Source organism: Mesoplodon bidens, assembly GCF_964165515.1.
Source record: "Mesoplodon bidens genome assembly, chromosome: 14".
NCBI lineage: Eukaryota > Metazoa > Chordata > Mammalia > Artiodactyla > Ziphiidae > Mesoplodon > Mesoplodon bidens.
This window is the reverse complement of record NC_138170.1, coordinates 15,375,174-15,402,611: the sequence shown is the minus strand read 5'-3', so window position 1 is coordinate 15,402,611 and position 27,438 is coordinate 15,375,174. Positions and strand designations below refer to the sequence as shown.

General features: G+C 38.5%; 1 protein-coding gene across 2 annotated transcripts in view; it reads left to right on the top strand.

Annotated features, from left to right (window-relative positions):
• Window positions 1-27,438, top strand: part of TMEM131 (transmembrane protein 131) — a 200,809-nt gene that overhangs the window by 117,764 nt on the left and 55,607 nt on the right. For both annotated transcript variants that reach the window (XM_081254464.1, XM_081254463.1), the window contains exons 8-19: window positions 2,124-2,204; window positions 5,837-5,987; window positions 6,086-6,142; window positions 7,079-7,140; window positions 15,799-15,907; window positions 18,920-19,028; window positions 19,707-19,860; window positions 19,952-20,122; window positions 21,196-21,306; window positions 21,398-21,532; window positions 24,036-24,140; window positions 25,483-25,569. In XM_081254464.1, the coding sequence (XP_081110590.1) occupies window positions 2,124-2,204; window positions 5,837-5,987; window positions 6,086-6,142; window positions 7,079-7,140; window positions 15,799-15,907; window positions 18,920-19,028; window positions 19,707-19,860; window positions 19,952-20,122; window positions 21,196-21,306; window positions 21,398-21,532; window positions 24,036-24,140; window positions 25,483-25,569 (1,332 nt within the window). The remainder of the gene's footprint in view (window positions 1-2,123; window positions 2,205-5,836; window positions 5,988-6,085; window positions 6,143-7,078; window positions 7,141-15,798; window positions 15,908-18,919; window positions 19,029-19,706; window positions 19,861-19,951; window positions 20,123-21,195; window positions 21,307-21,397; window positions 21,533-24,035; window positions 24,141-25,482; window positions 25,570-27,438) is intronic.

Genomic DNA, 27,438 nt, shown 5'->3' with positions numbered 1-27,438 from the left:
AACATTGTTAGGCTTGTCTCCTTAATACCTTGGAAGATTAAATGAAATAATACATGATGTTTTCTGGTCTTTAGAAAAAGTTCTGCAGTCACCCCCTCAGTTAAGGTGCTGTTACTGTTAACACAGTACTTACTGTGGGGAACACTACTAAATTGGAAGACAAGTGATAGTACTCAGAGAAAATCCTAGCTCATTAGTCTTTGCTAAATGCATCACTGTAATGACAACACACACAAAAAAACAAAAACAAAAACCTTTAAGCATATGCTAAAGTATTGCTGTTTTTCCTGCTTTATCCTTTTTGTGTGTACTCCTAGAGGACTTTTGTGATAAAACAAGTAAAGGTTTTCTACCCATTCTCATACTTCACCCCAGATTTGCATTTAATTAAATATATTCTTTATTTTTAAGAGATAGGGTTACCTGCCTTTAAAGAAAAGTCTCCTGCCACATGACCCTTCTATTCCTTGGTATTTACCCAAGAGAAAGGAAAGCACGTGAAAACCCAAAGACTTATACAACGTGGTGTTCATAACAGCATTGTGACCAAACATCTGTAGTGACCAAAAACTGGAAACACCCCAAATGTCCATCAACAAGTAAATGGGTCAAAAATTGTGGCATATCCATAAAATCAAAAAGAAATGAACTGTTAGTACATAAAACAACATGGTGGATCTCAAGATAATTACACTGAATAAAAGTAGCCAGACACAAGAGTACATACTGTATGATTCCACTTATATAAAACTCTAGACACTACAAACTAATCTAGAGTGGCCAAGAGCAGCTCAGTGGTTGCCTGGGGATGGGAGAGGGCAGAGGGCGACAGGTGGATTGCAAAGGTCATGAGGAAACTCTGGGAGGTAAAGGGTTTATTTAATATTATAATTGTAGTGGTAGCTTCATGCCTGTATACATGTCAGAATTCATCAAGTTGTACACTTTAAAAATGTATAGCTTAGGGCTTCCCTGGTGGCGCAGTGGTTAAGAACCTGCCTGCTAATGCAGGGGACACAGGTTCGAGCCCTGGTCTGGGAAGATCCCACATGCTGCGGAGCAACTAAGCCCGTGCGCCACAACTACTGAGCTTGTGCTCTGGAGCCCGCAAGCCACAACTGCGGAGCCCACGTGCCGCAACTACTGAAGCCTGCGCACCTAGAGCCCGTGCTCTGCAACAAGAGAAGCCACCGCAACGAGAAGCCCATGCACCACAAGGAAGAGTAGCCCCTGCTCGCTGCAACTAGAGAAAGCCCATGCGCAGCAACAAAGACCCAATACAGCCAAAGATAGATAGACAAATAAATAAATAATTTTTTAAAAAATGTATAGTTTATTGTACATGAATTATACCTCAGTAAACAGTTTTAAAAAATCATGAGTTGGGACTTCTCTGGTGGTCCAGTGGTTAAGACTCCGCACTCCCAATGCAGAGGGCCCGGGTTCGATCCCTGGTCAGGGAACTAGATCCCACATGCCGCAACAAAGATCCCACCTGCTGCAACTAAGACCCGGCATGGCCAAATAAATAAATAAATATTTAAAAGAAAAAATCATGGGTGTAGGTACAAGCCACAGAGATATATTAATAGTAGCTGTGATTTTGCTACAGAAGACTTCAGATATTTTCATACTGCGCTGATATTGTTGCATATGCTGAAGAATGTTGTGCTCTTCACTGTGTCACAGTTACAGTAGTTATTAGATCTGCTGCTAGATCTTGTTATAAATGGGTGAGTAAAGAAGCATTTGTGTTACTGTAAGAACTGTAAAATTTGTATTTCTAAAATATGATACTTTCCATAAACTGTTTCCTTAGGAAAAAATAGAAATAAATGTCCTACGGTTGGATTTCCTAAACTCCGGTCTCTGAAACAGCCACACTATTTCCGAGTTCAACACTTCAAAGTTACCTTGTTTTAATGAAATACACCACCCTTGCTTACCCGTATGAGCACGGCCCCTGGTGGTGTGGCAGCACGCTCGCCCTACATTTACGTCTGGAAACGTCTGTAATTTGCTTCTGATGAACAATTAGGGTGTCAAACGCTTCTGTATAACAGCAAAGCACTTGCATTGAAAACATGATTTTGACTTAACCATCATGTGCTCCTTTGTCACAGGTTGTAGAAATGTACTCTAGTGGAGGAGATCTTCACCTCGAACTTCCGACAGGTCAGCAGGGAGGCACCAGGAAACTGTGGGTGAGTGCTGACGTGTTCTTCTCCCTTGTGAGCTCACATGAGGCCAGTTATTCTCTTAAATACACCAGAAAATACTTAACTCCTCATCACCCGAAGAAATACGGGTGACTTCTCTGTAATTATTGCCTTAATATTAAATTTATATCAAACTAACACAACATTGTAAAGCAACTATACTCCAGTAAAAATTAATTTTAAAAGACAAATTTATATCAAATATACTTGAAAATCGGAGAGACACAGAGAAATAGAATAGTAATTTTTGGAAAGAGCAGTGAACAAAAATTGGTGTCAGCTCTAACCCACTGTGTGGAAAGAAAGAGGTTTTAACTGTTCTTCCTCATAATAATATTAGTAAAGTTGTCTCTGAATCTAATCATTTATAATATGCTTTACACTAATATTGAAGAAGAAGGAAAAAAAAAACCGTGAGAAGGACCTGCTACATTTTTTAAGGTAAAGCATTGAACATGCATACTTACTATTGATGGAGGAGATGCCATTTGCAGAGGGAACATAGTCAGGCCCTCCTGGTGACTTAGAAACTTTAAATTTTTAGGCGGTCTATAGCCACGTTTAATGCTATTTAATATTTGACAGTACTCTGTGTCCATGGTTAGAGAACCACTTTTTCTTGGAGAATACTAGCAGATACTGACAGATTAATGAATACATAGTAACTACCTTATTTACAAAGGTTCCTGCCTTATTTTTTTTAAGGTTGCCTACCCAGCTTTAATCAAAGAAGGGAAAGTCATAGAAAATGCAGTTCTTGTACCGAGGTCACTAAAATCGCTGCTCATTCGTAATTGAAGACACACAGACCTGACCATTATGAATAGGTTCCGAACATCAAAGTTTCTTTGTTAATTGCTCTGTTAAACACACACAGCCTCTAGATTCTGTCATCTGACCAGTCTCAGCCAGGGAAGGGACATGGAGGGGACGTTTTTAGGATATGGACTTGAACATTTAGAAACCAATTTGTCAGTGACTAGGTTAACTTCTAAGATGTAGAAACACTCTAGCAGGTAGAAATATGTAATGGATGGTCTTTTTATATCCTTTCACAAAAATGATTTACCTTGAAATTACGATATTGTTTGAAAAGCCTTGGGGAGAAATAGTGTATAAAACAGTGCTTCATAGAATTAACTATAAGCAATTAAATTTGTATTACAATTCTAGATAGAAGAACTAAGAATTTACTATGAAATATAACCGGATTCTAATAAATAAACATTAAAAAATTCAGATTTCTAGTTAGTTAAGAACTGTAATGAAGGGTAGCAGACATGGCAGATTGTTTTAATACTCCTAGCAGCTACGAGAAAAGATATAGTGACTTACTCCTACAAATCTAGAGTGAGAAAAAGTCAATTGGCCTTGACCTCACCTCCAGCCCATTTCAGTGTACATGAGAAAACCCCAGCTCCTAAAGATGGGGAAGTGGATGGTCTATCTCTAGTGGCCCCAGGAGGGTTCCTGTCACCTCTTTCCTACTTTGAGACTAAAAAGTTAAGAGAGTAGAGGCAAGTGAAGACCAGTAAATTCTAAACCATGAGGATTTCTTAAAATAGGCCAAAAGGTGTGTGCAGAAAAACTCTGGTGGTCCCAAGGGAGCCAGATAATTCAAAAACCAGGAAAAGAATTATACCTCAAAAACAAATTTTTTTTTCCCAATGAGTCTTCCTTCTAGTGTATATGTAAGTGTTCTCTTTTTGTGAGCCTAAAAAGTTATGTTATCTTACATGCTCAGAGCCTTACTGAACGCAGTTGGTGAACTGTGGATTTGCTTGGGAAGCTTTGTTTTGTTAGGTTTTAAATGAAAGGAGAGCAGAGTCTACGCTCTCTTGGTTAGCATTTAAAGAGAATCCTAAATGGGCAGAAGACCTAAATAGACATTTCTCCAAAGAAGATATACAGATGGCCAACAAACACATGAAAGGATGCTCAACATCACTTATCATTAGAGAAATGCAAATCAAAACTACAATGAGGTATCACCTCACACCAGTCAGAATGGCCATCATCAAAAAATCTACAAACAATAAATGCTGGAGAGGGTGTGGAGAAAAGGGAACCCTCTTGCACTGTTGGTGGGAATGTAAATTGATACAGCCACTATGGAGAACAGTATGGAGGTTCCTCAAAAAACTAAAAATAGAACTATCATACAGACCTAGCAATCCCACTCCTGGGCATATACCCTGAGAAAACCAGAATTCAAAAAGAGTCATGTACCACAATGTTCACTGCAGCTCAGTTTACAATAGCCAGGACATGGAAGCAGCCTAAGTGTCCATCGACAGATGAATGGATAAAGAAAATGTGGCACATATATACAATGGAATATTACTCAGCCATAAAAAGAAATGAAATTGAGTTATTTGTAATGAGGTGGGTGGACCTAGAGTCTGTCATACAGAGTGAAGTATGTCAGAAAGATAAAAACAAATATATGGAATCTAAAAAAAAAAAAAAACTGGTTCTGAAGAACCTAGGGGCAGGACAGGAATAAAGACGCAGACGTAGAGAATGGACTTGAGGATACGGGGAGAGGGACAGGTAAGCTGGGACGAAGTGAGAGAGTGGCATGGACATATATACACTACCAAATGTAAAATAGGTAGCTAGTGGGAAGCAGCCGCATAGCACAGGGAGATCAGCTCAGTGCTTTGTGACCACCTAGAGGGGTGGGATAGGGAGGGTGGGAGGGAGACGCACGAGGGAGGAGATATGGGGATATATGTACATGTATAGCTGATTCACTTTGTTATACAGCAGAAACTAAGACACCATTGTAAAGCACTTATACTCCAATAAAGATGTTTAAATAAATAAATAAATAAAACATTATTTAGCTAAAAAAAAGTATATTCTGAAACTATTGCATATGAAGAGACAGTTAATGAGTATGCCGCTAAAAAGTGTAGGGAAAAAAGTATTACAGAGATGTATCAGGAAGTCCATCAATTAAAAGAATTTTGTTTAAAAAAATAATAGATAAATTATTTAAAAAAAGAATCCTTTTTGCAATGACCTAGAGAGGTAGGATAGGGAGGATAGGAGGGAGGCTCAAGAGGGAGGGGATGTGGGGGTATATGTACGCATATGGCTGATTCACTTTGTTGTACAACAGAAACTAACATATTGTGAAGCAGTTATATTCCAATAAAGATCTGTTTAAAAAAAAAAGAGAATCCTGTAAACTTCTGGAAAAGCAATTTCCCTCTGATGGTGTTGTCTCTGTTGTTTAGAGAATTTCAGGACTGAATTATATACCCAAGCACCAGCAATACATCAAATAATAATTGATTTTTATAGATTAACTCTACCTCTTAATGATGATTTTGCCGCTGACAGTTTGTTTTCATATAGTTTTATTTCTTTCATTTTGCTCAGTTTTACACACCACACTTCATTAGTTTTAAGATATGTGTGTTTTTATCATTTAACGTCCTCCACAATTGGACTGTGTGTTATAATCAGTGGAATGAATATATTTGTTTAATCGGCAATATGTTTTTTTCTTCGTAAGTATATAAAATAATAATGCATCTTTTAGGTGATGTCATCTTATTCAGTAAGCTGTAGTGGTTTTGCTACATTATGGTCTGTTAACTTGTCAGGAAATTCCTCCTTATGAAACCAAGGGAGTGATGAGAGCCAGTTTTTCATCTAGAGAAGCAGATAATCACACAGCTTTCATAAGAATAAAGACTAATGCTTCAGACAGCACGGAGTTTATCATTCTTCCCGTTGAGGTGGAAGTTACCACAGGTGAGTGGATGACTAAAGGAGGTGCAAGTTTGTTTTGGTTTCAGTACATCCTACTCTGGCGAAGTGAAATATAATTGTTTACTTTTCTTTTTTCCAAGCTCCTGGAATTTATTCCTCAACTGAAATGTTAGATTTTGGTACACTGCGAACACAAGGTAAAAAAAGAGTGTCTTTATAGGTCTTTTAAAAAATCCCTGTATTCATTGCTGAATGGCTCTACTTTAACTCCTTTGTAATTAATTCAGCTTTGAAAGTTACTTCTCAATGGGTTACATGATCTTGTAGAAATCTGCTTTTGGGAACTCAGAGCCCTTAGTGATTTATACCCCATTCCTCTGAGGGATACCACTGCTTACAAGATGGGAAAGCAATGTCATGGGTAACTTAAGGCTTCTAAATGGAAGATTGAGGCATCAAGTAGTTTCTTAGTTTCTTAATCCAGTTTCTCACCTATTTAGTTATGCTGAATCTTTTCTTTTAATAGTAAAATAAAGGAAGTAGAAAGATTGACTTCTGGATTTTTGTTTAGATATGGATTATTCAATTGCATTATAATAACGTAATGTTAGAAATTGGTCCCCAATGGTCAGAGAAGGAATTCAAATTCTAAAATTGAAAATAACCAAAAGAGGATTTATTAAGAGAAAAGTAAGAGTACCTGTAATATGGGATTCCTGTGGGCCATATGTAATTAAAAATTGGGTTGTTTAGGATTGAAGACCCATTTTTGAAAATTAGATTTGGTTTTAATATAATAATTTTATATTGTACTTTACTGAATTGCTTCATTATGCTTTGCTGGAAAACTAAAAGATAGTGATGATAACATCAATTTCATTGAAAATTTTTGTTTTGTTTTGTTTTTTGGTCTGATTGTTTAGGAGGGGGCAGTTCCTATAGTACCCACTGTCCTTAAGAGTAAGGCAATTCTTGTCTAGGAATGTGATTGTCACAGTCTTTTTATAAATGTGATTGTTATTCTAGCTCACATTCTAAAATACATTCCGTCTGATATCTAAGAAGAGAAAGATTCTAACTTGCTATAAAGCATACCATTTTAAGAAATATTTTCTTTTCCTCAATTTTAACAGATCTACCAAAAGTTTTAAATCTTCATTTATTAAATTCAGGAACAAAAGATGTACCAATAACAGTAAGTTTTTACTTTTTTTTCCCCTAATTTATATATTCTTTGTTTTTAAACTTATGACAAAGTTTAAAATGATTAAACTCTTGCTCTAAAGGAATCTGTTTTGTGGTGACCTGGTGACACTTTGGTTCAAAACGTGATACAAGAAACCTGTTCTGCCTCTCTAATCACCAGATTTTCAGGATGAGAAGGGCATGTGGACAATCTTCTCCAAGCTAAGTGTGAACCAAAGTTCATGAGGTTCCTGTTTAGGCATGTAGAGTCTGATAAATCCTAGGATCTGCGTGCCATATGCAAAGAAAAACGGGTTGTTAGACTTAAGGTACGATTAAGTAAAAAGAGAGAAGAAAAGATTCAGATGAATTGGAAAGAGAAATAAGGAAGCAAAGAAATATGGTAGGTAGTGGTTGAGTGCTGTTAACATTTGTCTCTGGTACCCCTTCTAACCCGTAGCTGCCATAGTTACCCTTGACAGCACACTGTAAACTAGAGTCCTCTCTCCCTCTCACACATACTCGCAGAACAGGTGACTTTGATGCCTTGTAGTGGAAGTGGAGTGTCATGAGATGGTGAGCAAGGTCACTGTGCATTAAAATGTAGTTACCTGGGATGACCATCTCTCCCATCACTTGGGGTTTGTATACTCTCTTCTCTTTGGTCTCTATTCCACCAGCTGGTGGTAAACTCTGGGTTTGGGCAGGGATGGGCAACAGTCTGTGAAGTCTCAAATCCCATCTCATCTATTTCATTTTATCAGAGTTCTCTGAATTTAGGTGTTCTGACCTCAGCACAGGTTATAATAAAAATACACTGCTTTCCTCTTCCCTGATTCTCTTTGTAACTTGGGAACCTCACCAGGAGGTGAGGCTGTGAGCTAAAGCAAAATCTGGGTAGACCTTGCTCACTAGTAGAGTCATGTCTAAGCAGTGTCCTGCCATATGACCTAGTATTTCTTCCTGCTAGGTAGGAGAATTGGGGGTGGGTTAGGGGAATGGAGTCTGGTAAAGCAGCAGTCCCCAAACTTTTTGGCCCCAGGGACCGGTTTTGTGGAAGACAGTTTTTCCACGGACCAGGGTGGGTGTGGGGGGATGGTGGGGGATGGTTCGGGCGTAATGCGAGTGACGGGGAGCAGCAGATGAAGCTTCGCTTGCGCACCGCTCATCTCCTGCTGTGCGACCCAGTTCCTAACAGGCCGCAGACTGCGTCTGGTTTGCGGCCCGGGGGTTGGGGACCCCTATGGTAAAGAACTTCCCCCAATCTGCAGTGGAGCTGAAACTACCCCAACCTGAGGTTCCTAGCACTCCAGTGTTAGGCCGACTGAGAGGGACCTGCTCTGAAGGTGCCTCAGTCTGCTAGGGTTCATGCCCCTGCTCCTCGGTGAAGTCTTGAAGGGCCTGGGACCCTTCCACAGAAGACAAGGAACAGCTCCTTTGACCTAGCCACTCTGATACTATATTTTTCTTAAAAAAAAAAAAAAAACCACAATGCTGACTGTTACTGCTATATTGAGGGGTTAGTGATTGTTTTTGCCTCTTTAATCTGTATTGACATTTTCACATTCTGTAGAAAAATGAGCAAAATAAGAGCAATATAAATATTTATAAAAATATGAGTGTGTATATGTTAACATAATTAACATAAAGTTGTAAACACCCTTTCTGGATAAGGACTATTCTGAGATAATGTCATTGTTTCTTTGACATTAAAATGTTTGTTGTTTTATTATTAAAGGTAGTAGATAGTTGGGGGAGGGTTGTTTTTGTTTTTTTAATAGAATAAGTGGGGAAGTGTTCTTTCCTCTTCTGTTTTTGGGGAGAGTTTTTGAAGGATTCCTGTTAATTCTTCTTTAAATGTTTGGTAGAATTCACCAATAAAGTCATCTGGGCCTGGATTTTTCTTTGTGGGAAATTTTAAAATTATTAATTCAATCTCTTTACTTGCTACAGGCCTGTTCAGATTTTCTTTTTCTTCGTGAACCACTTTCAGTAACTTCTGTCTTCCTAGGAATTGTTTCATTTCATCTAATTTGTTGGCATACCATTGTTCACAGTATTCCCTTATAATGCTTTTTTTTTTCCCTGTGAGGTAAGTAGTAATGGCCCATCTTTAATTGTTGATTTTAGCAATTAGAGTCTTCTCTATATTAAAAAATATTTTGGGGAGGCTTCCCTGGTGGCGCAGTGGTTGAGAGTCCACCTGCCGATGCAGGGGACGCGGGTTCGTGCCGTGGTCCGGGAATATCCCACATGTCGCGGAGCGGCTGGGCCCATGAGCCATGGCCGCTGAGCCTGTGTGGCCGGAGCCTGTGCTCCGCAACGGGAGAGGCCACAACAGTGAGAGGCGCGTGTACCGCAAAAAAAAAAAAAAAAAAAAAAAAAATTTTTGGTCGGTCTAGCTAAAGGTTTGTCAATTTTGTTGACCCTTTCAAAGGACCAACTTTTGGTTTTGTTAATTTCCTTTTATTTTTTTTTCTTTGGTTTGATACCAAAATACCCTTTGTTTTATGAATAAAGGTAGTAGATAGTAGGAATTTCTCCTTCCCAGCCACCAACATCCTCACATTTGCAAAATAAAAAGTTAGAAAACCTCTGTTAGACTTACACACACACACACACATTTTAGATTTTACCAGTGAAATGCAAAGGCCTAAGAATCGCTGCTCTGTTACAACATTTTAAAATCTCACTTTGTACTCAGAATTGTGATTCATTTTGTTTAAATTTTCTAGTTTACTATATCAGACTTTCCTCTGTAATGGAGTGTGATTCCTTCTGCTAGATTTGTCCAGCTTGCTTTGGCTACAACCTACTTATGTTCTTTGAACTTCTTGGTCCTGGATTTGTTCTTGAGCCCAGTTGGCAGCATGAAGCACAGTTAACGCGTACATGATGATGTGCACACAACTCCCTTCCCAGCCCTTTCCTGCCCGCATGCTCAGGGCACTAACCTCCACGAAGGAAAACTCCTGAAGCACACCGTCTGGCCGTACGTCCTGGGATTCAGCCGCACATTCGCCTGTAGGGCAGACCCTGCCTATTGGTGGATCACTTGCCATTGCCTCAGTTTGAGATGTCAGATAATTTTTACTTTTTATGTGGTCTGCACGCTGTTTGTCTCTTACTGGTTTCTTCAGTCTGTGGGATGCCTTGTACAGAGGAGGAACGCTTCATGCTTTCTGGGCAGACTTCAGGCCTTGAAGTCACTTCTCCAAATGTGAGGGCTTAGAGATTTGATGGGAAAGTGCATTTACTTAGCCCAAGCATTCTGGTCTAACTTTTTACATACAATAAATGTCAATCAAACAATCAAACAAATGTCTTTTTCAATAAACATTTTCTAGAAAAATGAAATTAGCAATTCTAAGAATTTGAATGAAAAAATGTAATTCATTTATGATAGGTAATTAAATATAAATAGGCCCATGTTCCTCCTTTTCTCTTTTATTAAGGAGTTTTAGGATACATTGTAAGTGAACATTTTTGTTCTTACTGTGGGTTACACATATCTAGGTTCTTTACACAGATTACCTTGTTTCATACAGCTCTCTTGTAACATACACAGGTCCTTGTTTTCCAAATAGGGAAAATGAGTCAGACCTTTTTATTTTTTTATTTTATTTTTTTTTTTCTTTTTGCGGTATGCGGGCCTCTCACTGTTGTGGCCTCTCCCGTTGCGGAGCACAGGCTCCGGATACGCAGGCCCAGCGGCCATGGCTCACGGGCCCAGCCGCTCCGCGGCATATGGGATCCTCCCAGACCGGGGCACGAACCCGTATCCCCTGCATCGGCAGGCGGACTCTCAACCACTGCGCCACCAGGGAGGCCCAGACCTTTTTATTTTTAAGTGACTTAATTCAACTGTAAAATGTACAAGTTACATGAAAATATATTAGGAATATAATGATACTTATTAATCAAGTCTTTATGAATATATCATTTTATATTCAATATTCCTATTAGCCTATTGATTTATGTATATGTGTTTAGATCTACATTTGTATCTACCTATGTATGTATTTTCTTCTAACATCCGAAGCCTATACTCTGCCAGTGTTTTGGTAGTTTTATCTCATTTCCTCATTCATTCCTTCATTCACTCATTCAGTAAATATTTAATAAGCATCAACTATATGCTAGCTTCTGTGCTAAGTACTGAGAATACAGAAGGGAATCAGACAACCAGGGTCTTTGTCCTTACTGAGCTCATTTTTTAGCTGGGAGACAGACAAACAGGTGTGCAGCATAATTGTAAATTGAGAAATAAACAGAATGGCATGTACGTCATATGCAGCATAATTGTAAATTGAGAAATAAACAGAATGGCATGTAAGTCGGGAGTTGGTTTAGATAGAGTTGTCTCTGAAGAGCTGACGTTTGCAGTCATAACTCAAGAGTGAGAGGTAGGCGGGCGCCCATAAGAAAAGCTGGTGGCCAAGTGCTCCCATCAAAGGGATCAGCAAGTGCAAAGGAATAGCTTTGATGTCAAGGGAAGCAGGGTTGGGGGGGTGGTTTGAATGGAAAAGATGAAGGCTGGAGAGTCAAGCAGGGCTTCCTGGGGCCCTGGGAAGGGTTTAGATTTTATTATAAGTACAATGGGAAATTACAGAATTGTAAGCAAGAGAGTGATGTCATTTGATTTATGCGTTGTAAGAAGTCAGTGTAGCTGCTTGTGGAGAATGAACTGCAGAAGGTTAAAAATCTGTTGCATGGGGGACTTCCCTGGTGGCGCAGTGGTTGAGAGTCCGCCTGCCAATTCAGGGGACAGGGGTTCGTGCCCCGGTCCGGGAAGATCCCACATGCCGCGGAGCGGCTGGGCCCGTGAGCCATGGCCGCTGAGCCTGTGCGTCTGGAGCCTGTGCTCCGCAACAGGAGAGGCCACAGCAGTGAGAGGCCCGCGTACCGCCAAAAAAAATAATAATAATAAATAAATAAATAAAATCTGTTGCATGGTCCGCTTGAGAAATGATGGTAGCTTGGACTCCTCGCCTTATCAGCCAGGGGATGAGCCCATCTACCATGGAGAAACTGAGTTGTAAGAGAGCTTCCCAAGGTTTTTCCTGTATTTTTCTCCATAATATGCCAGACCTAGAGCCCGGTGCATTTTTTTAAGGGTCCCTCCCTCCCTCCATTTCACAAATATATAGAATTTTAGGATGAGCTCAACAATGCTAAAACCCAGAGGGTTTTTTAAAATTCCCCTTCAGGGAATTCAGAGTCTCTTCATCTTTCAAGATATAAGACCACTAAAGGAAGCAGCTCCAAATATAAGTTCCTCACCTGTCAGTGGACAAGATGCCCAGGTCCAAGCCTTCGTGACATTGTCTACAATGCGACTTTGAGAATATGGTTTTCCTCAATATTTACAAAGCATTAATACTATATAAATGATGGAATAAGTTTGCCTGAGATGTCTTAAGTCACCTTTGTATGAAGTTTCCTTGCTAATTCATGAATAAGAATCACAGCTGTACTTAATTAATTTTACCAATGTCAACTTGACCTGAACCTTAGCTCATTTGTGCACTTACTGTTAAAAATACAATTGCTATATACTGAAAGGTTATTTTTCTTGCTTGCTCAAAGTAGTTGAGTAGTTTCAGAATGTCCTGAGCCTTGAGTTTCACTTGAGAGTTACGGAGCATTAGTTGGGTATGAATGTCATGAGAAAGGCTGGAACTATTGGGTTGGCCAAAAAGTTCGTTCAGGCTTTTCCGGAACAAACTTTTTGGCCAACCCAGTGTACTTCGAGCCTGTGCAAACTGCCTTTCCTGGGAATCTTGCCATATTTTTTCCACTTCTTGATTATCTTTAAGTAAGCAACAGTTAGTGACTGGTACTAAAATATATTGTTAGTATAAATATGCTTATTACAAGTTAATGATTATTTATTATTTTTCATTTAAAACCATCAGAATGAGCCAAATAAGTGTTTTGCTTGTTGGTCTCTCTTTGTTTTTGTTTCCTTGGAAAACAGTTTTTAACTGATTGGGGGATTTTTTTTCTTTTAATGGTAACAGGTGAACAATTTAATTTAGACCATTTGTATAAAACATGAGTCAGTTGTATATTATTTTACTGTTAGTGTGACATGTTTTAAGGTAATAATACTGAATGTAAAGTTTTCCTCTGGTAAGAAAAATCTTAAAGTGTGTTTCATGTGAGAAAAACAGTTTTTTCATCAAATATTTATTCTTAGTTCTTACTACTTACTGTGACTATCTATGGTAATAGATACCATTGCTTAGCTGTTTCTGGCATGGGGTTGTGCTTGTTACTGATGAACCACCACTTACATTCTTTAAGTGTGTTTGAAAATGGTCAAGGTTCCCTTGCTGCTGTATCATAATCAATAGAGCAAGTGAAGGAATTAGGAACCGTATGTGTCCTCTGTAAACTGTAAGGCTTTATACGGTCATCTCTCTAACAAATCCTGACCTCAGGATAAATGTGTCTAATTAAAAAAAAAAAACAGCATAATTAGGGACTTCCCTGGTGGTCCAGCGGTTAAGACGCTGCACTTCCACTGCAGGGGGCCCGGGTTCAATCTGGGTTCCTGGTTAAGGAACTAATATCCCACGTGCTGTGTGGTGCAGCCCCCCACCAAAAAGACAGCAAAATTAATAGAATTCACAAAATTTTTCAGATAGGTGGAAACTTAGAAAAAAATCTGATCCAACCCCTAGAATTTTACGGGTGGGAGAAATAAGGCCCAGAGTAAATGGGCAGCTTACTCAGACTCACACTGCTGATTAAATAGTTAGTATCCTTCTGTTGTAAACTCATCACTCTGGGTCTCACATGTACTTCTATACTGCTTTCCTTTCCTTCGGAAAAAGTTTTTAGTGTAGTGTGAGGAAACCAAATGAACCTTTTATCCAGTTTGTAGTTCATCTTACAGTCAAACCCCTTTGTTTTACTGTTAAAAATACACACACACACACACACACACACACACACACACACATATACATATATACATACATACATACCCTTCAAGGAATGAAGAGATTCATACTTTAAATGATTGCTAATAACAGCAAGCTTATTGATAGTAAATATATTGATACGAGCCAGTCAACTCCCAGCTCCATTAGAGATTCAGAAGCAAATGAGTGGCTTCCCTTGTGGCGCAGTGGTTGAGAGTCCGCCTGCCGATGCAGGGGACGCGGGTTCGTGCCCCAGTCCGGGAGGATCCCACGTGCCACAGGGCGGCTGTGCCCGTGAGCCATGGCTGCTGAGCCTGCGCGTCCGGAACCTGTGCTCCGCAATGGGAGAGGCCACAGCAGTGGGAGGCCCGCGTACCGCAAAAAAAACAAAACAAAAAAACCAAATGAGGAGTTCTCAAAGAAGAAGAAAGAGAAAGAGTTAAAATGCTGGGAAAGCCTGAGGCCAAGAGCTAAGGCAATTAAGATTTCTAGCACAGGAGACTGCAGGGCTATCATCCCAGGCCTAGTAAAGACACCGGAACAGCTGAGGACTAACAGCAGTGGGAAGGGAGGCACCCTGCTGACTGGGACTAAAAAGCAGTGTCTGTCATCACTCTGTATGTAACCAACTTTGTTTCCTATGATTGAAACACAGTGCAAGAGACTGCTTTTCCTCACACTCTTCTGAGGTGCTTCTTGTGCCTTCAAAGGACTGTCCTTATTCTCTATAGGCAGATTCCACCTTTATAAATGAGCAGAAAAGGTGGGTGGGGAGCTGGGGGAAGAACCTGGTGGCTCATGGGGATCTGACTGTGCCCATGTTAGCTGGATTGCCTGATGAGTGTTCCTTTCTACTGGAAACATCTCGCTTTGACAAGTTTATAAAGTCCCAGAAAATTCAGCAGAAATCCCAGAAGTGTTCTGAAATCAAAGTAATATTCAAATTGCATTCTAAAAGAAGATTCTTGATCAAGACTTGTGTTCGATACCGTGATTTTCATTAGTATATGTTTGGGCAGTAGGATGCCAGGTGAAGGGCCCTGGACCAAGTCAGGACAGCTGGTTTCCAGTTCTGTCTCTGGATGCCAAGCTGTTGAAACATCACTCAATATTGCAAGGTGTCCTTCATCTGTAAAACAGGGAAGGAAGTTGGTATCTTTAAGGGCCCTTCCCATGAAAAATGCTTTGTGTCAGTGCGGATTATCATATTAAAAAAGTAACTGCACTTAAATAGTATTTTTTTTTAAGCTTGCTCAAAAAGTGCAAGCTTTTACTGTTTTGTTGTTGTTGTTGTTTTAGGTTTAGTTGTTTGAACAGAAAGCTCTTACTTTGTTAAGTTGAAAGCATTCTGACCTCTTCCAGGTTGCGCATCCCTGCCATCCGCCTCCTCACGGTTCACCCCACAGCTGGGAGTGCAGCCCCTATCATAAGTCCTCATGTCCCCTTCTCTTATATATAAATCAGGCATTCATTTAGAAAATAAATACCTTTTCTTCTATTTTATGTATTCATACCCATTGTACTTTTTACAGTCGCTTTATCATTTTCCTTCTGGTCATCGTTTTATTTCATAAAAATAGTCTAATGAAGTTAATTTGAGGTCTTAACAGCTTAGCCTACTCTATTTAAAGGGACCACATAAAGTTAAACTTTTCAAGTTTTGATTCTGCTTTACTTTTCACTATAAACTGAACGACTAGACTAAAATAATGCTGTGTAAATTTTTCTCTTTGCAGAGTATTCGACCTACACCACAAAATGATGCTATAACGGTACACTTTAAACCAATTACATTAAAAGCTTCAGAAAGTAAATATACCAAGGTTGCAAGTATCAGCTTTGATGGTAAGTATTCAACTTTTTCTCTCTGATAGAGTGCTCTTATTTTGATAAACTAGAAGGCATCTATGTTGACATCTTAATATAGAAACCCATACCATTTTACAGTCAGATTTTATAGTACTGGTTAGGTTGGTTTTTCTTGTAAATCATCACCAACTCTTATTTGATTGTTTCATGAAAGAAAATATTATAACTTCATAAACCTCAATTAATATTAGCAAATACATTAGGATTGGAGTTAAATTTTTGTTATCTGGGCTCTTTCACATATATACCTATTATGCTTTGCCTTAATTATGAAGTCATTAATTTTTTTAATTAAGTGAATATTTGAATTTCAGAAGCATATTTGAATTTAAGAGCAGAAATAAAGTATTTTCTGTAACATTTCCATATATTGGCTTTTGTTAACAAGGCAGACTGTCCTACCTAAACTAACTGCCTTCATGATAGAATTGTCAAATTAGATAACAATTATTTCAAACATGTATATTGTGTATTTTGACATTTGAAGTATTAACCCAGACTTTAACGTATTTTAATAGCATGTTTTTATTCAGTTTTGCCCACTTTACTAGAACATTTACTGAATTTGCTGTCATAAAATTTTTTGAGTAGTGATGTAATGGCTGTCTAACTGTATATGTAATTTAAATTTAATGAAAGCTGAAACTCCAAGTGGGACTTTTCTCATAAGGGCACGGGCAAGTGAGGAGCCCTGAAGCTTAAGCTTTGGCCTCATGATAAAGCCATCTTTGCTCATAGTCCACATTTTACAACTAAGCTCCTCATCAGAAGAGAATATTTGGTCACTGAGTGACCTACTGAGTGTGGCACAGTGTTTGTGAGAGCATCTGTGCTCACTCCATGCACATGGAGAGTCTGGGGAGAATCTGGAGCAACTGCACCGTTGGCTGCCAGCACAGTGTTCATCCTGTGAGCTCAGAGAAAACTCCCAAAGAAGTTAAGATTAAATACATGACATACTTCCATAGTCCAGCTGTCAGGAAATAATCAGTATTGTAGAAGGCTTGATAGCACAGATATTTCCAAATGTGTGATAAATTGTCTTCTGTGTTGCTAAGATACCAGCCATGACCACCAGTATCAGTGTCAGTATCAGTAGGTACATTGTCTTCCCTTACGGAGAAACAGAGAAACCAGTAATAATTTCTGACCCCAAGAACCACATGTAGGACCTACCCTTCTGATAAATCCAAGGAGTGGGGGGTATACACTGGGGCAGCTGTGCTGTGTACTTCCCCCCATTCTTCTTTTCCAGCTCCTGTATTGAGAATACAGTGACTGTTTCCACTGAGATAAATGAAAGTCAGGAATGGTGGTTCTGAGATCACAGACTCCAAAATAAGTGTTTCTTAAAGAATGATGTAAAATTTAACACAAAGACAAGGGAAAGCATCTTTTAAAGCAGGTGCTACATTTCTTAAAAGTGGTTTTTATTATCGTGGGAAAATCCCTCCACCTTTCGCCTCCCACCTCTCCCATCACCACCCCGGATTCCAATACAAATGGTATTACCCTTAAGATTGCTGTGAAAATCAATCAAGAAATGCTTGTTTTACTTAACTTTTAAAATTTTCAGGGGAATTCCCTGGCGGTCCACTGGCCTGGGTTCAGTCCCTGTTAGGGGAACTAAGATCCTGCAAGCCGAGAGAGAGGCGTGGCCAAAAACATTAATTAATTAACTAATTTAAAATTAAAAATTTCAGAATGTGCCATGAATATTAACTCCACAGTGCTCACTTACCAAGCAAGCATGTCTCATCAAGTCATGATTCTTTATGATTTTTAACTGAATTTTCTTGAGGTTTTGACCACTTCATTGCTAAACTATAACTTGATAAGATACTATGAAATGCCTAAATTATGGCCCTTGTTATCAGCCTTATGTCAGAATAAATAGCAAAAAAAAAAAAAAAAAAAAAATTTAAAGTATCCAGAAATGGCTCTACAGTAAGCAGAAGGAAACGAGGTTTAATGGGAGTTTCAAAAATCTGAATCTGCACCATCTGTACAGAGCCGCATACTAGGTGTCATGCCAATTTTTTTGTTGTTCCTGTTTTGTGCTAAAGTTGGATAACAAACATTTGCAGAACTTACATATAAATTCTTCTCATAAGTGGAAGTGTTCCTGAAGTACTTAAAGGGGATAAAGATACACAGCTTCTTTATTTGCTTTGGAAAGAGCATCATAATGGGTACACAAATTGGATCCAACTGACTCTTTTCTGTAATTCCAGATGGAATAATTCAGACGTGCTACAAAACTTAAAGGTTTTACTTCATCTGTGAGGACAATATGATGGCAGGGAGGGTATATGCCTCCTCTTACACTGTAGGTTAGGGTTGGCTAATATAACAAGTCAGAGCTCATAACTCCTGACACTGTTTTGCACCAGGCTACTTTATTGGTATTTATAGCAAGACTCTGGCCACACAAGGCATGTGATTTCTTAATCCAGCTGTAAACTAGCAGGTTCTCAGTTTGGGAGCCTGGGCAGTTTTGCCTCCCAGGGGATGTTTGGCAATGTCTACAGACACTGTTGGTTGTCACAGCTGGTGTCTAGCAAGAGGCCGTCCTGTGCACCGCCCGACATCCCGCAGAGCACAGGGACAGCCGCTCTGCCACCCAACAGCGAGTTTACCTGGCCTAAAATGTTCGTAGTGCCAAGGTTGAGGAACCCTGCTGTAGGTAAAGCCAAAGCTTACGGCTGTAGAGAAGTAGCTCAGGTATAGTGCTTTTCCTCCTGAATTGTGTTCACTTGCTAATTCCTTACCTGTTTATGCCCTTACAGGAAAATTAAAATATCTTCCCATTTTTGTATGAAAAACGTGATATTTCAATTAAAATGTTGTAAAAGTATTCTTTGTGCCAGTTTGAAAGCTCAGCTGCTTAAGATTTTGCCAGTCCACATGCAAAGTCACTCTCATCCTCCTCTGTATAAACTCTTCGGTAGCAAAAGGTGACAGATTATGTTTCATGCTTCCTTTCAGCATCAAAGGCAAAAAAACCATCTCAGTTTTCTGGGAAAATAACTGTTAAAGCAAAGGAAAAGAGTTATTCTAAACTTGAAATACCATATCAAGCAGAGGTTTTAGATGGGTGAGTTTTTCTTTAAAATAAACCTTATAACTTTGTATTAATCAGTAAATTAACTTCTTATTAATCAGTAAATTCATTGATCTTAGCAAAAGTAGTAGCCACATTCATGTAAACTCCATGGAATTCGTGTTGAGAAGAACAACTTCAACTATAAAGGAGAAAAATCTCCTGTATTTTGTTTATTTTTTTTTTACTTTTTTAGAAGAAAGAGGTAAATGGGATGATATGATTTGGGCTTAAATGAAGTCTTAATGATTCCATAATACAATAGAAAAATGAATCTGTGATTTTTAAATCATTTGAACCATTTCCTTTCTGTAATTCTTTTTGTAACATGCAAGCGGCTCTGGCTTGTTATTAAAGTCTATTGTCACTTGAAACAAAATCATTTATATTCCTTTATAGACTCGTTAAAACACTGTTCTAGAATTACAGCTTTTTATAAATGGGCAATAATATATGTAGTTCATTTTCTAATTATACTTTAACCAATAATAGTTTAATGTCCAGCATGGCAGGGACTCCATGTCGTCAAACACTAAAATGTTTGTAGCCTTTATTCTTTAATAACAGTCCTAATGCTGAACGTAAATTATTACTCACAGCAAAAGAACTTGGATTTTAAATTAACACGTGGAAATAAAAATAATTTATTTGGTTTTTGTTTTTTTCAAATAGTTATTTGGGGTTTGATCACTCTGCAACACTATTTCACGTCCGAGACAGTCCTGCTGATCCTGTGGAAAGGCCAGTTTACCTCACTAACACTTTCAGTTTTGCGATCCTCATTCATGATGTGTTGCTACCAGAAGAAGCCAAAACAATGTTTAAAGTATGTCTGGGAACCCTTATACTTTTAATTTTACTGATCTGCCAAGCAAATGATGCTGACACATTGTTTTTTCTCTCCCATCATTTCCTAGGTTCACAACTTCAGCAAACCAGTCTTAATTCTTCCAAATGGATCAGGATACATTTTTACTCTGTTTTTTATGCCATCCACATCATCCATGCACATAGATAACAATATTTTACTTATTACCAATGCTTCTAAGTTTCATTTACCTGTGCGGGTATACACAGGTTTTTTAGATGTAAGTATCCTATCTACCTTTAAAATTTAAACTCCCTACACGTCTTTTGTGTTTTCAGCTACTATCAGGCAGTCATGTTGCACACACTTAAATTTTGCTATTTCTTTTTTTGCTTTACGAGTTGTCCTAATTCCTCCCTCGTCAGTACTTACAAGATTTTCACCCTCCCAGCGGCCATGTCTCCTCACGACGCAGTTGACTCCTCTAGTTACGCCTCTATTTAGATCTTTTCCACATTCCACTTTCTCTTGGTTTTGCTTTTAAACTGTCATAGTCATGGGGAAGCTAAAAACGAGCTAAGTGGAAGAAAGATCATAAGCAGGGAAGAAATACTATAGGGCGGGTGAAAAGAAAACTCTGTAGGGAAGGGATGACCAAAACCAGGAAGTGCAAGAATGAAGAAGAGAACCAGATAAGAAAGAGGGAGTAGGTGGGAAAGACACAGCTGGAATCGTCACTTAAATACGGCGGGAAAGGAAATAAAGGTCTTTCTAGTACAGAAAATAAGCCAGGTAAAAAAATCCAAACAAAGCCGTGCCTAAAATTATCGATGAAAGAAGTTTAGTTAAGAAAGAAAACTGATAGGAAAGATATAAAAGAAAAAAAGAAAGCGAAAACAGAGAAATGTAGTTCTCCAAAAAGCTAGCTAGCATCAATAAGAATTTTAGAGCTGAAGGGACCGTCACTATTATACCACTCCTTCTGCATTTCTTTTGCTTAAATGATTACTGGTTTGTAGCTGCTTTCATGAATATGTGATGTTTGCTGAGACTGAGGACTCTTTGCCTAATTCCCCAGGGCTCCACTTAACCTAACCTAGCACTTGAGTTTCCTGCTGCTTTTATGTGCCTTCAGAGGAGAACCAGCAATTCAGGAGAGGCCACGAGTGTTTTCATTTCTGAGTAATCAAAATATTTCCATTGTCCAAAGTTCTTAATTATATATTATATATGTGTATATTTACGTAAAATATAGGAACCTTAGTATATCTGAGTACAGTTACTTTTTCTTGATAACATTCTCTTACATAAGTGTGACTTTACATTTAATCTAGTTCTTTTATATCTTTCCAGTACTTTGTATTACCCCCCAAAATAGAAGAACGTTTCATAGATTTTGGTATACTGAGTGCTACAGAAGCAAGTAATATTTTATTTGCAATTATAAACAGCAACCCAATTGAGGTAAAAAAAAATTTGTTTTTATTCTACGTCACATTTAAGGATTTTATGCTAGTGCCGCAATAATCACTTTCATATCTTTCTCTTTTTTAAGTTGGCTATAAAAAGTTGGCATATCATTGGAGATGGTTTATCAATAGAACTCGTAGCTACTGAAAGAGGCAATAGAACTACAATAATCTCAAGCCTTCCAGAGTTAGAAAAATCCTCTTTATCAGACCAGTCATCGGTAAGTTAGCTTTTTTATTGTTTCCTTAAACTTAGATGTAAACCTCAAATAGAAGACTAGTCATCGTAATATTTTTATGAGAGTTGCAATAGCACTGGCTATTTGATGTTGAAAGGACCTTGTAGGTAGTCTACTGAAACCGCTTCCTTTCATGGTGAGAGAGCCCTTGAGACTCAAAGGAGTTAAGTTGTAACACAAGTGTCCTTACAGGAGAAATTCCCATGGGTAGTAAACTAATCCTGTGTTCACTGAATTCACTAGGCAGAAGAGAGAGCCCTGCACATTGATAGAAGGTGTTTTCAATTATACAGTAATATTTCTGGTCAATTCTCTGCACTGATTAGAAGAGAGTATCAGTGAGGCAAACATCGTTTGGTGGACCTCTGTGTGGATCTCCGTATATACTTTTACTCTATCTTATGTACAGTTGGTCATAAAAGAGCATGAAACAAGAGTAAATGAATATAGCAGTCTAAGCCCTGACCACTACTGAAAAGAGAACTTGGAGTTTATACCTACTCAGAACAGAATTAGTAGAATCACCTTGTATGACTTCGAAGGAGCAGAACATATGTCATCTGTAGGTTAGCATAGAACTTCTTGTGGCAGTTTTACAAAAGGAAAAGCAAATGTCCTTACGCACAGAGGTTATTGACAAATATGCTTCCATGGAATGCCATAGGTCATAAAAATTGACTTAAACATTTAAACATCCCCCAAAATAGGTTTTTTGGAGGACAATCTGGCAATATATACCACCCCTGGGAATTTTTCCCATGGAAGTAATTTAAAGAGCCAAAAGCTGTGAGAATGCAGATGTTTGTGATAGCATTATTAATAATTCCAGATAACTGGAAACAGCCAAATGCATAAAGTCATGATTGTATGATTGAATATTAAAGCAAATAAAAAGCTGTAAATACGATTGTATGTAGAAATTTGGAAAAGGATTTCTGAAAAAGTGGGAAATAGTACTAAAGAATGTGTATTCTAATTGCAGTTGTGTGGCATTCAAGCTACATAATCAGATATTGTGGTCGATGTATGGGTGTTTGCATTTTAATAACTTATGATGTTTTAAATTTGATTCATAAATAAAGCCTCCTTTTAAAACAAAAAAGGATATGCCCATGAGAAGTAATATTTGTCACCCCAGCTGAGGTTTTATTTTTAATACGAATAGAGTGCTGGAAAAGGATAATAATGAGACCAGCCATTAAGGTGTTCATTTCAGTAATGAAGTTACAGTAAAATTGTATGTATATCTAATCTGAGATGGTTGAATTATACTGTTTTTTATAAGACGTTATAAATTAATAATTTTAGGACTCTGGATCATTTCCTCGTACTGAATAACATGTGTTAACACTTACTACTTAAATATGAGAGGTCCACTCAGTAACATGAAGCCTGCTTGAAACTTTAGGGTTTTAGAATTAGGTTTTATATAAAACTGTATAAACAAAAACAAGGGGCAGAAAGATGAGATCACTGTGATGAACGCTTACTTAAAAGAGGAAGTTGTCGTGAGTTGCCAGCTTCAAAATAGCAACTCCACAATATGTGTTTTTTTAAGTTTGTAATGCCTAAACTTTCAACTGCTTTCCACCTGTTTTCCAAAAAGCCAAACCTATGAACTAAATAAGGATCCTGTTCCTTATGAAACACACATTGCCAACAGCTCTCTGCACTCTTGAGACACATGCTCTTATTTGGCTGGTTAGAGTCATGATGAAAACGTTAGAATTGCACAAAACCAGCACAGAAATGCTTATAAAAGGGGGAAAGTGAGTATGTTTGGCATATCAACATTTGTTATTTTGAGGTAAATGTGAACTCTAGGTAAAATATAACTACTACACACTAAAGTACAACTTCACAAATTGACTTTCATGTTTTTTGGAAGTATCATGATTGAAAAGGTTAAGTGCCAGAAACATCAGCAAATAGCCTGAGAAAACAAGATCCACATTCTCCTTTCTTTCACATTTTTATTGCTTAACTTTTCCTTCTTTCCATGATTTTTGATGTTGCCATATGATCCAATCTCAGTGGATCTGAAGACATGGTTATTAAAACATGACAGAGTTAAATTCAGAACTTGAAGCATAACCAACTTTGCATGTATTAATACTTGTGCCCTAATGCGGCCAAAGGGTGAGTGGAAGGCTGTGTCCCTCTGCTGCAGCCCTCACCCGCTTTGACCCTGCACGTACACGGTTGGGGTGTGAGGGCCACACCCCTCCCCAGCTTTGCAGCTGAGAAGTCAGCTGTTCCTCAGGGAACCAGTTTTCTCAGTGGCCCATGGAATAAGTATAGTAGATAAACATCCAGGGATGGGCATTATTTTGAGATATTTGTATGTGATGATATGGTAATTCAGTGTTACACTGGTACAGGTTAGGATTTTGAAGTCAGTTTATCACTGTAGCTTTCTTTTCCATTTTAATAGAAAACTTCAGCCAGCAAGGCTGATGAATGATTTCATTTCTCCTACATACAGGTAATATTAGCTTCAGGATATTTTGCAGTGTTCAGAGTCAAACTTACTGCAAAAAAACTGGAAGGGATTCATGATGGGGCCATACAGATCACAACAGACTATGAGGTAAGGACTTAATTTACAGGGATTCATGTCAATGGGGTCTTTCTGAATAATTCAGTCTTTTTTTGTTTTTATAGAAACAGAGAACTAAGTTTACTCAGAAAGTTACAGTTTACCACTTTCATGCCTTAAAAACTGAGCTTTTGAGAATAGTTTACAGAATATTGGTGTTCATTAGCTCATAGTTTTCTGATAAAACCGAAATCTTTGGACTAAAAACAACTTCAGAAAAATGCATTTGGCACATTTAGAATTGCTGTTAGAAGCCTGCTTACAAATAGTTGTAGCATTGCACAGACCCTGACTGAAATTCCTGAGACAGGTCTCTCTCTTTTCTGAGGTCATAAATATCCTCCTGTGTAACATTTCCAAAAAGGAAGATACAGTCAGGACATCCCATCTTAATTTGAGTTCTCACAATCATATTTACATGTCATTCTAAGTCAAGGAACCAAGTGAAAATCAGTGAACTTTTTAAAGGCTTTTTGTGGGGTTTGACATGTTGCATTCAGTGAGACTTTGAAGAGGCATATTTCTGCCACACCTAAATATTTTGATTTATTATTTCAGAGCTCTTTGGGACGTCAAGCACTGCTAAAGTCAGCAAGTTGCTACCCTTGTTCTCCTATCTGTTCAGTACATACAACATAGTTTTCATGACAACATACAATTAGTTTTCATGAAAGAAAACTAATTCAGAATAAACAGAATTGGTCATTTAATAATAAATGATATGTTGGGAGTATGTCAAACTACCTCCAAAAATAAGGAATCCACGTTTATCACTTTTGATAGGATTAAGTCCACTTCATATCTTAGCAAAGCATCAGTATCTTTGTGAATTGCAACTAAGAGTATACGAGTTGAGATTCAAAATCTGGAACGTTCAACTCATTTTTTCAAATTAGCTTGATGTTAATTTATTGCTGAGTACAAAAAGTAGAGAGCTATGTAACTTTAGAAAATGCTGGATTTTTCATTCATTGTTTTAGGAGAATAATTGAACTTTACTTTTTAAATTAATAATCCACAAAATAACCTATATTATGAAAAATCTGTTCTTCATGCCTTCCCTATTGTTTGGTCTTGTTTACCATGTTTTCATCGAATCATTGAGAAGTACATGGAAATTTATTGTATTTCAGTGCATTTTATGAAGCACATGGATAGATTAAACAGTATCCATGGGTGATTTTAATTTTGCTTATCAGTTGGTTAATGCTAATATACATCCCAAGATTGGTTCTTTTAATCCCCCAAAATAACTGTCCCCCTGCAACAGCTGTCAGTGTCAATCGCAGACTGAAACACTCATTTCTCTGTGGTTTGCTTCTTCCCTCCACAGATCCTAACAATTCCCGTGAAAGCTGTGATCGCAGTGGGTTCTCTGACTTGCTTCCCGAAGCATATGGTTCTTCCACCTTCTTTTCCAGTAAGACAGTTCATTTGTAGCCTTCTTCTTGCTAATTTTTTTTCTCTTTGCCTTTATGTTCCTAGAGTTCAACAGTAAAGTCAGTTACTCTTTGTTAATCACTGATTTTAAGGTAAGACATTGAACCAACTTCTTTAGGAGACGTTACGAAGAATAAGAAATAGTCCCTTCTCTCAAAAAGTTTTCAATCTAGACTGAGAAATGGGCCCGTGATTCATAGACGTAGAGCAGGATGTAGAAATTGCCCTAAGAGGTGAAAAATAACATGCTATGGAGAAAATACGTATCTAATTGATGAAGGTGCCGTGTGAATTGGCTTGGAATTTCTCCTGGCAGGGAGAGACGAGGGGTAGCAAGAATGGCATTCAGGGCCCAGGGAACAACCTGAATAGAGACACAGGCAGCAAAGTCTGAGATGGCTTTAGGCAGTGGTGAGTCGTCCAGTTTTACAGGAATGCAGGGAAGTTTCAGGAGAGAAGATGGAATGGTACCTTGGAGTGATAGCATGAAAACAATGCAAATGCACTTAAGTCCATGAAAATCTGAAGTGTTTGAGCAGAGGCCGGACATTGTCAGGGTTAAGCTTTCAAGACTGGCTCTCTGGCAGAAGTAAATGTAGGACACGTCTGGGAGTAGCACTAGTGTGCCCTGGAAGCCAACCCAGAGACTCTGGCCAGGGTCCACAAGGAAAGCGTCCAAGGGCGGTTTGAGCTTAGGGCGTTGGCAGAGGCAGTAGATCGCTTCCATACCTCCACACCTTTGCTGCTCACCTGCCTTGGCTGCCCTTCCTCCTCTCCTACCTTCAAGAACTCCTGCATGTCTTTCAAGATCCAATTCCATTGTCATCTCCTCTCTGAAGATTTCTTCACTAGACAGTACTTGTTATTTCATGTGTGCTTCCGAAACAATTTGAGATTACTTCTCTTGCAGCAAGCCTCACATTGTGCTGCCAAAGTTGCGTCCTGGGTTGGTCTCCCCAACAAGACTCTGAGATCCGGTGGGAAAGAGATGAGGGATCTTATACCCCAAGTAGCAGATATCTAGTAGATAATGGGTGGATGAAGGAGCAAAATAATGAAAAAGAGAACACAGGCAAGAGACATTTCAGATGAACCGTTTGAACTGTACTTGAATTTCTTGAGGAGGTCATACTAATGGAAACAGGTATGGGTAGGTAGGTAGATGGAGGACTCCAGAATATGACACAGAGTTTGAGCCTGGGGAACAGGGAGGAAAGAAACGGGGAAACCAGGAGGCCATCTTCTGCAGGAAGATAGTGTAGTTGATTCAGGACGCCTTGGAGCAGATGGAAGTGTCTCTCAGCTGTGGTAGGAGACCTGACAGGTTAAGAGAAACAGTACATTGCAGATTCTTAATGCTATATACGATGAAACCTAAATTCAAAATTTAGCTCCTTAAATATAAATTAGCTTCAAATATAAATTTGAATTGATAGGTTCAGCACCCCTAAGTTTGGGTCTTAATTAAATCTTTGTCTTCTTATCATTCCACTTCGTACGACTATACAGAACTCTTGACTTCATTATTTATCCAAAAGAACCTTCAATTTCCTTTTCAATCCATGATCTCCTTGATCCCTGCATAAATCCTGAAAGGGAATAATTCAGTAGATGACAATGTGAAAGGCTCATGGACAGAGTAAATGAGAAGGCATCTATAAAAACAAGGTGTTGGTTTTGCAGTACTTCAGATTAAGCTTTCAGGTATCTTCAGATGGCTTACAGGATCAGATATTTGCTTGGAATTACAAATTAACTTGATAATTGGTCTTAATTGGGCTGCTGTAACAAATGACCATAGATTGGGTGGCTTAAACAACAGACATTTATTTCTCATGGTTCTGGAGGC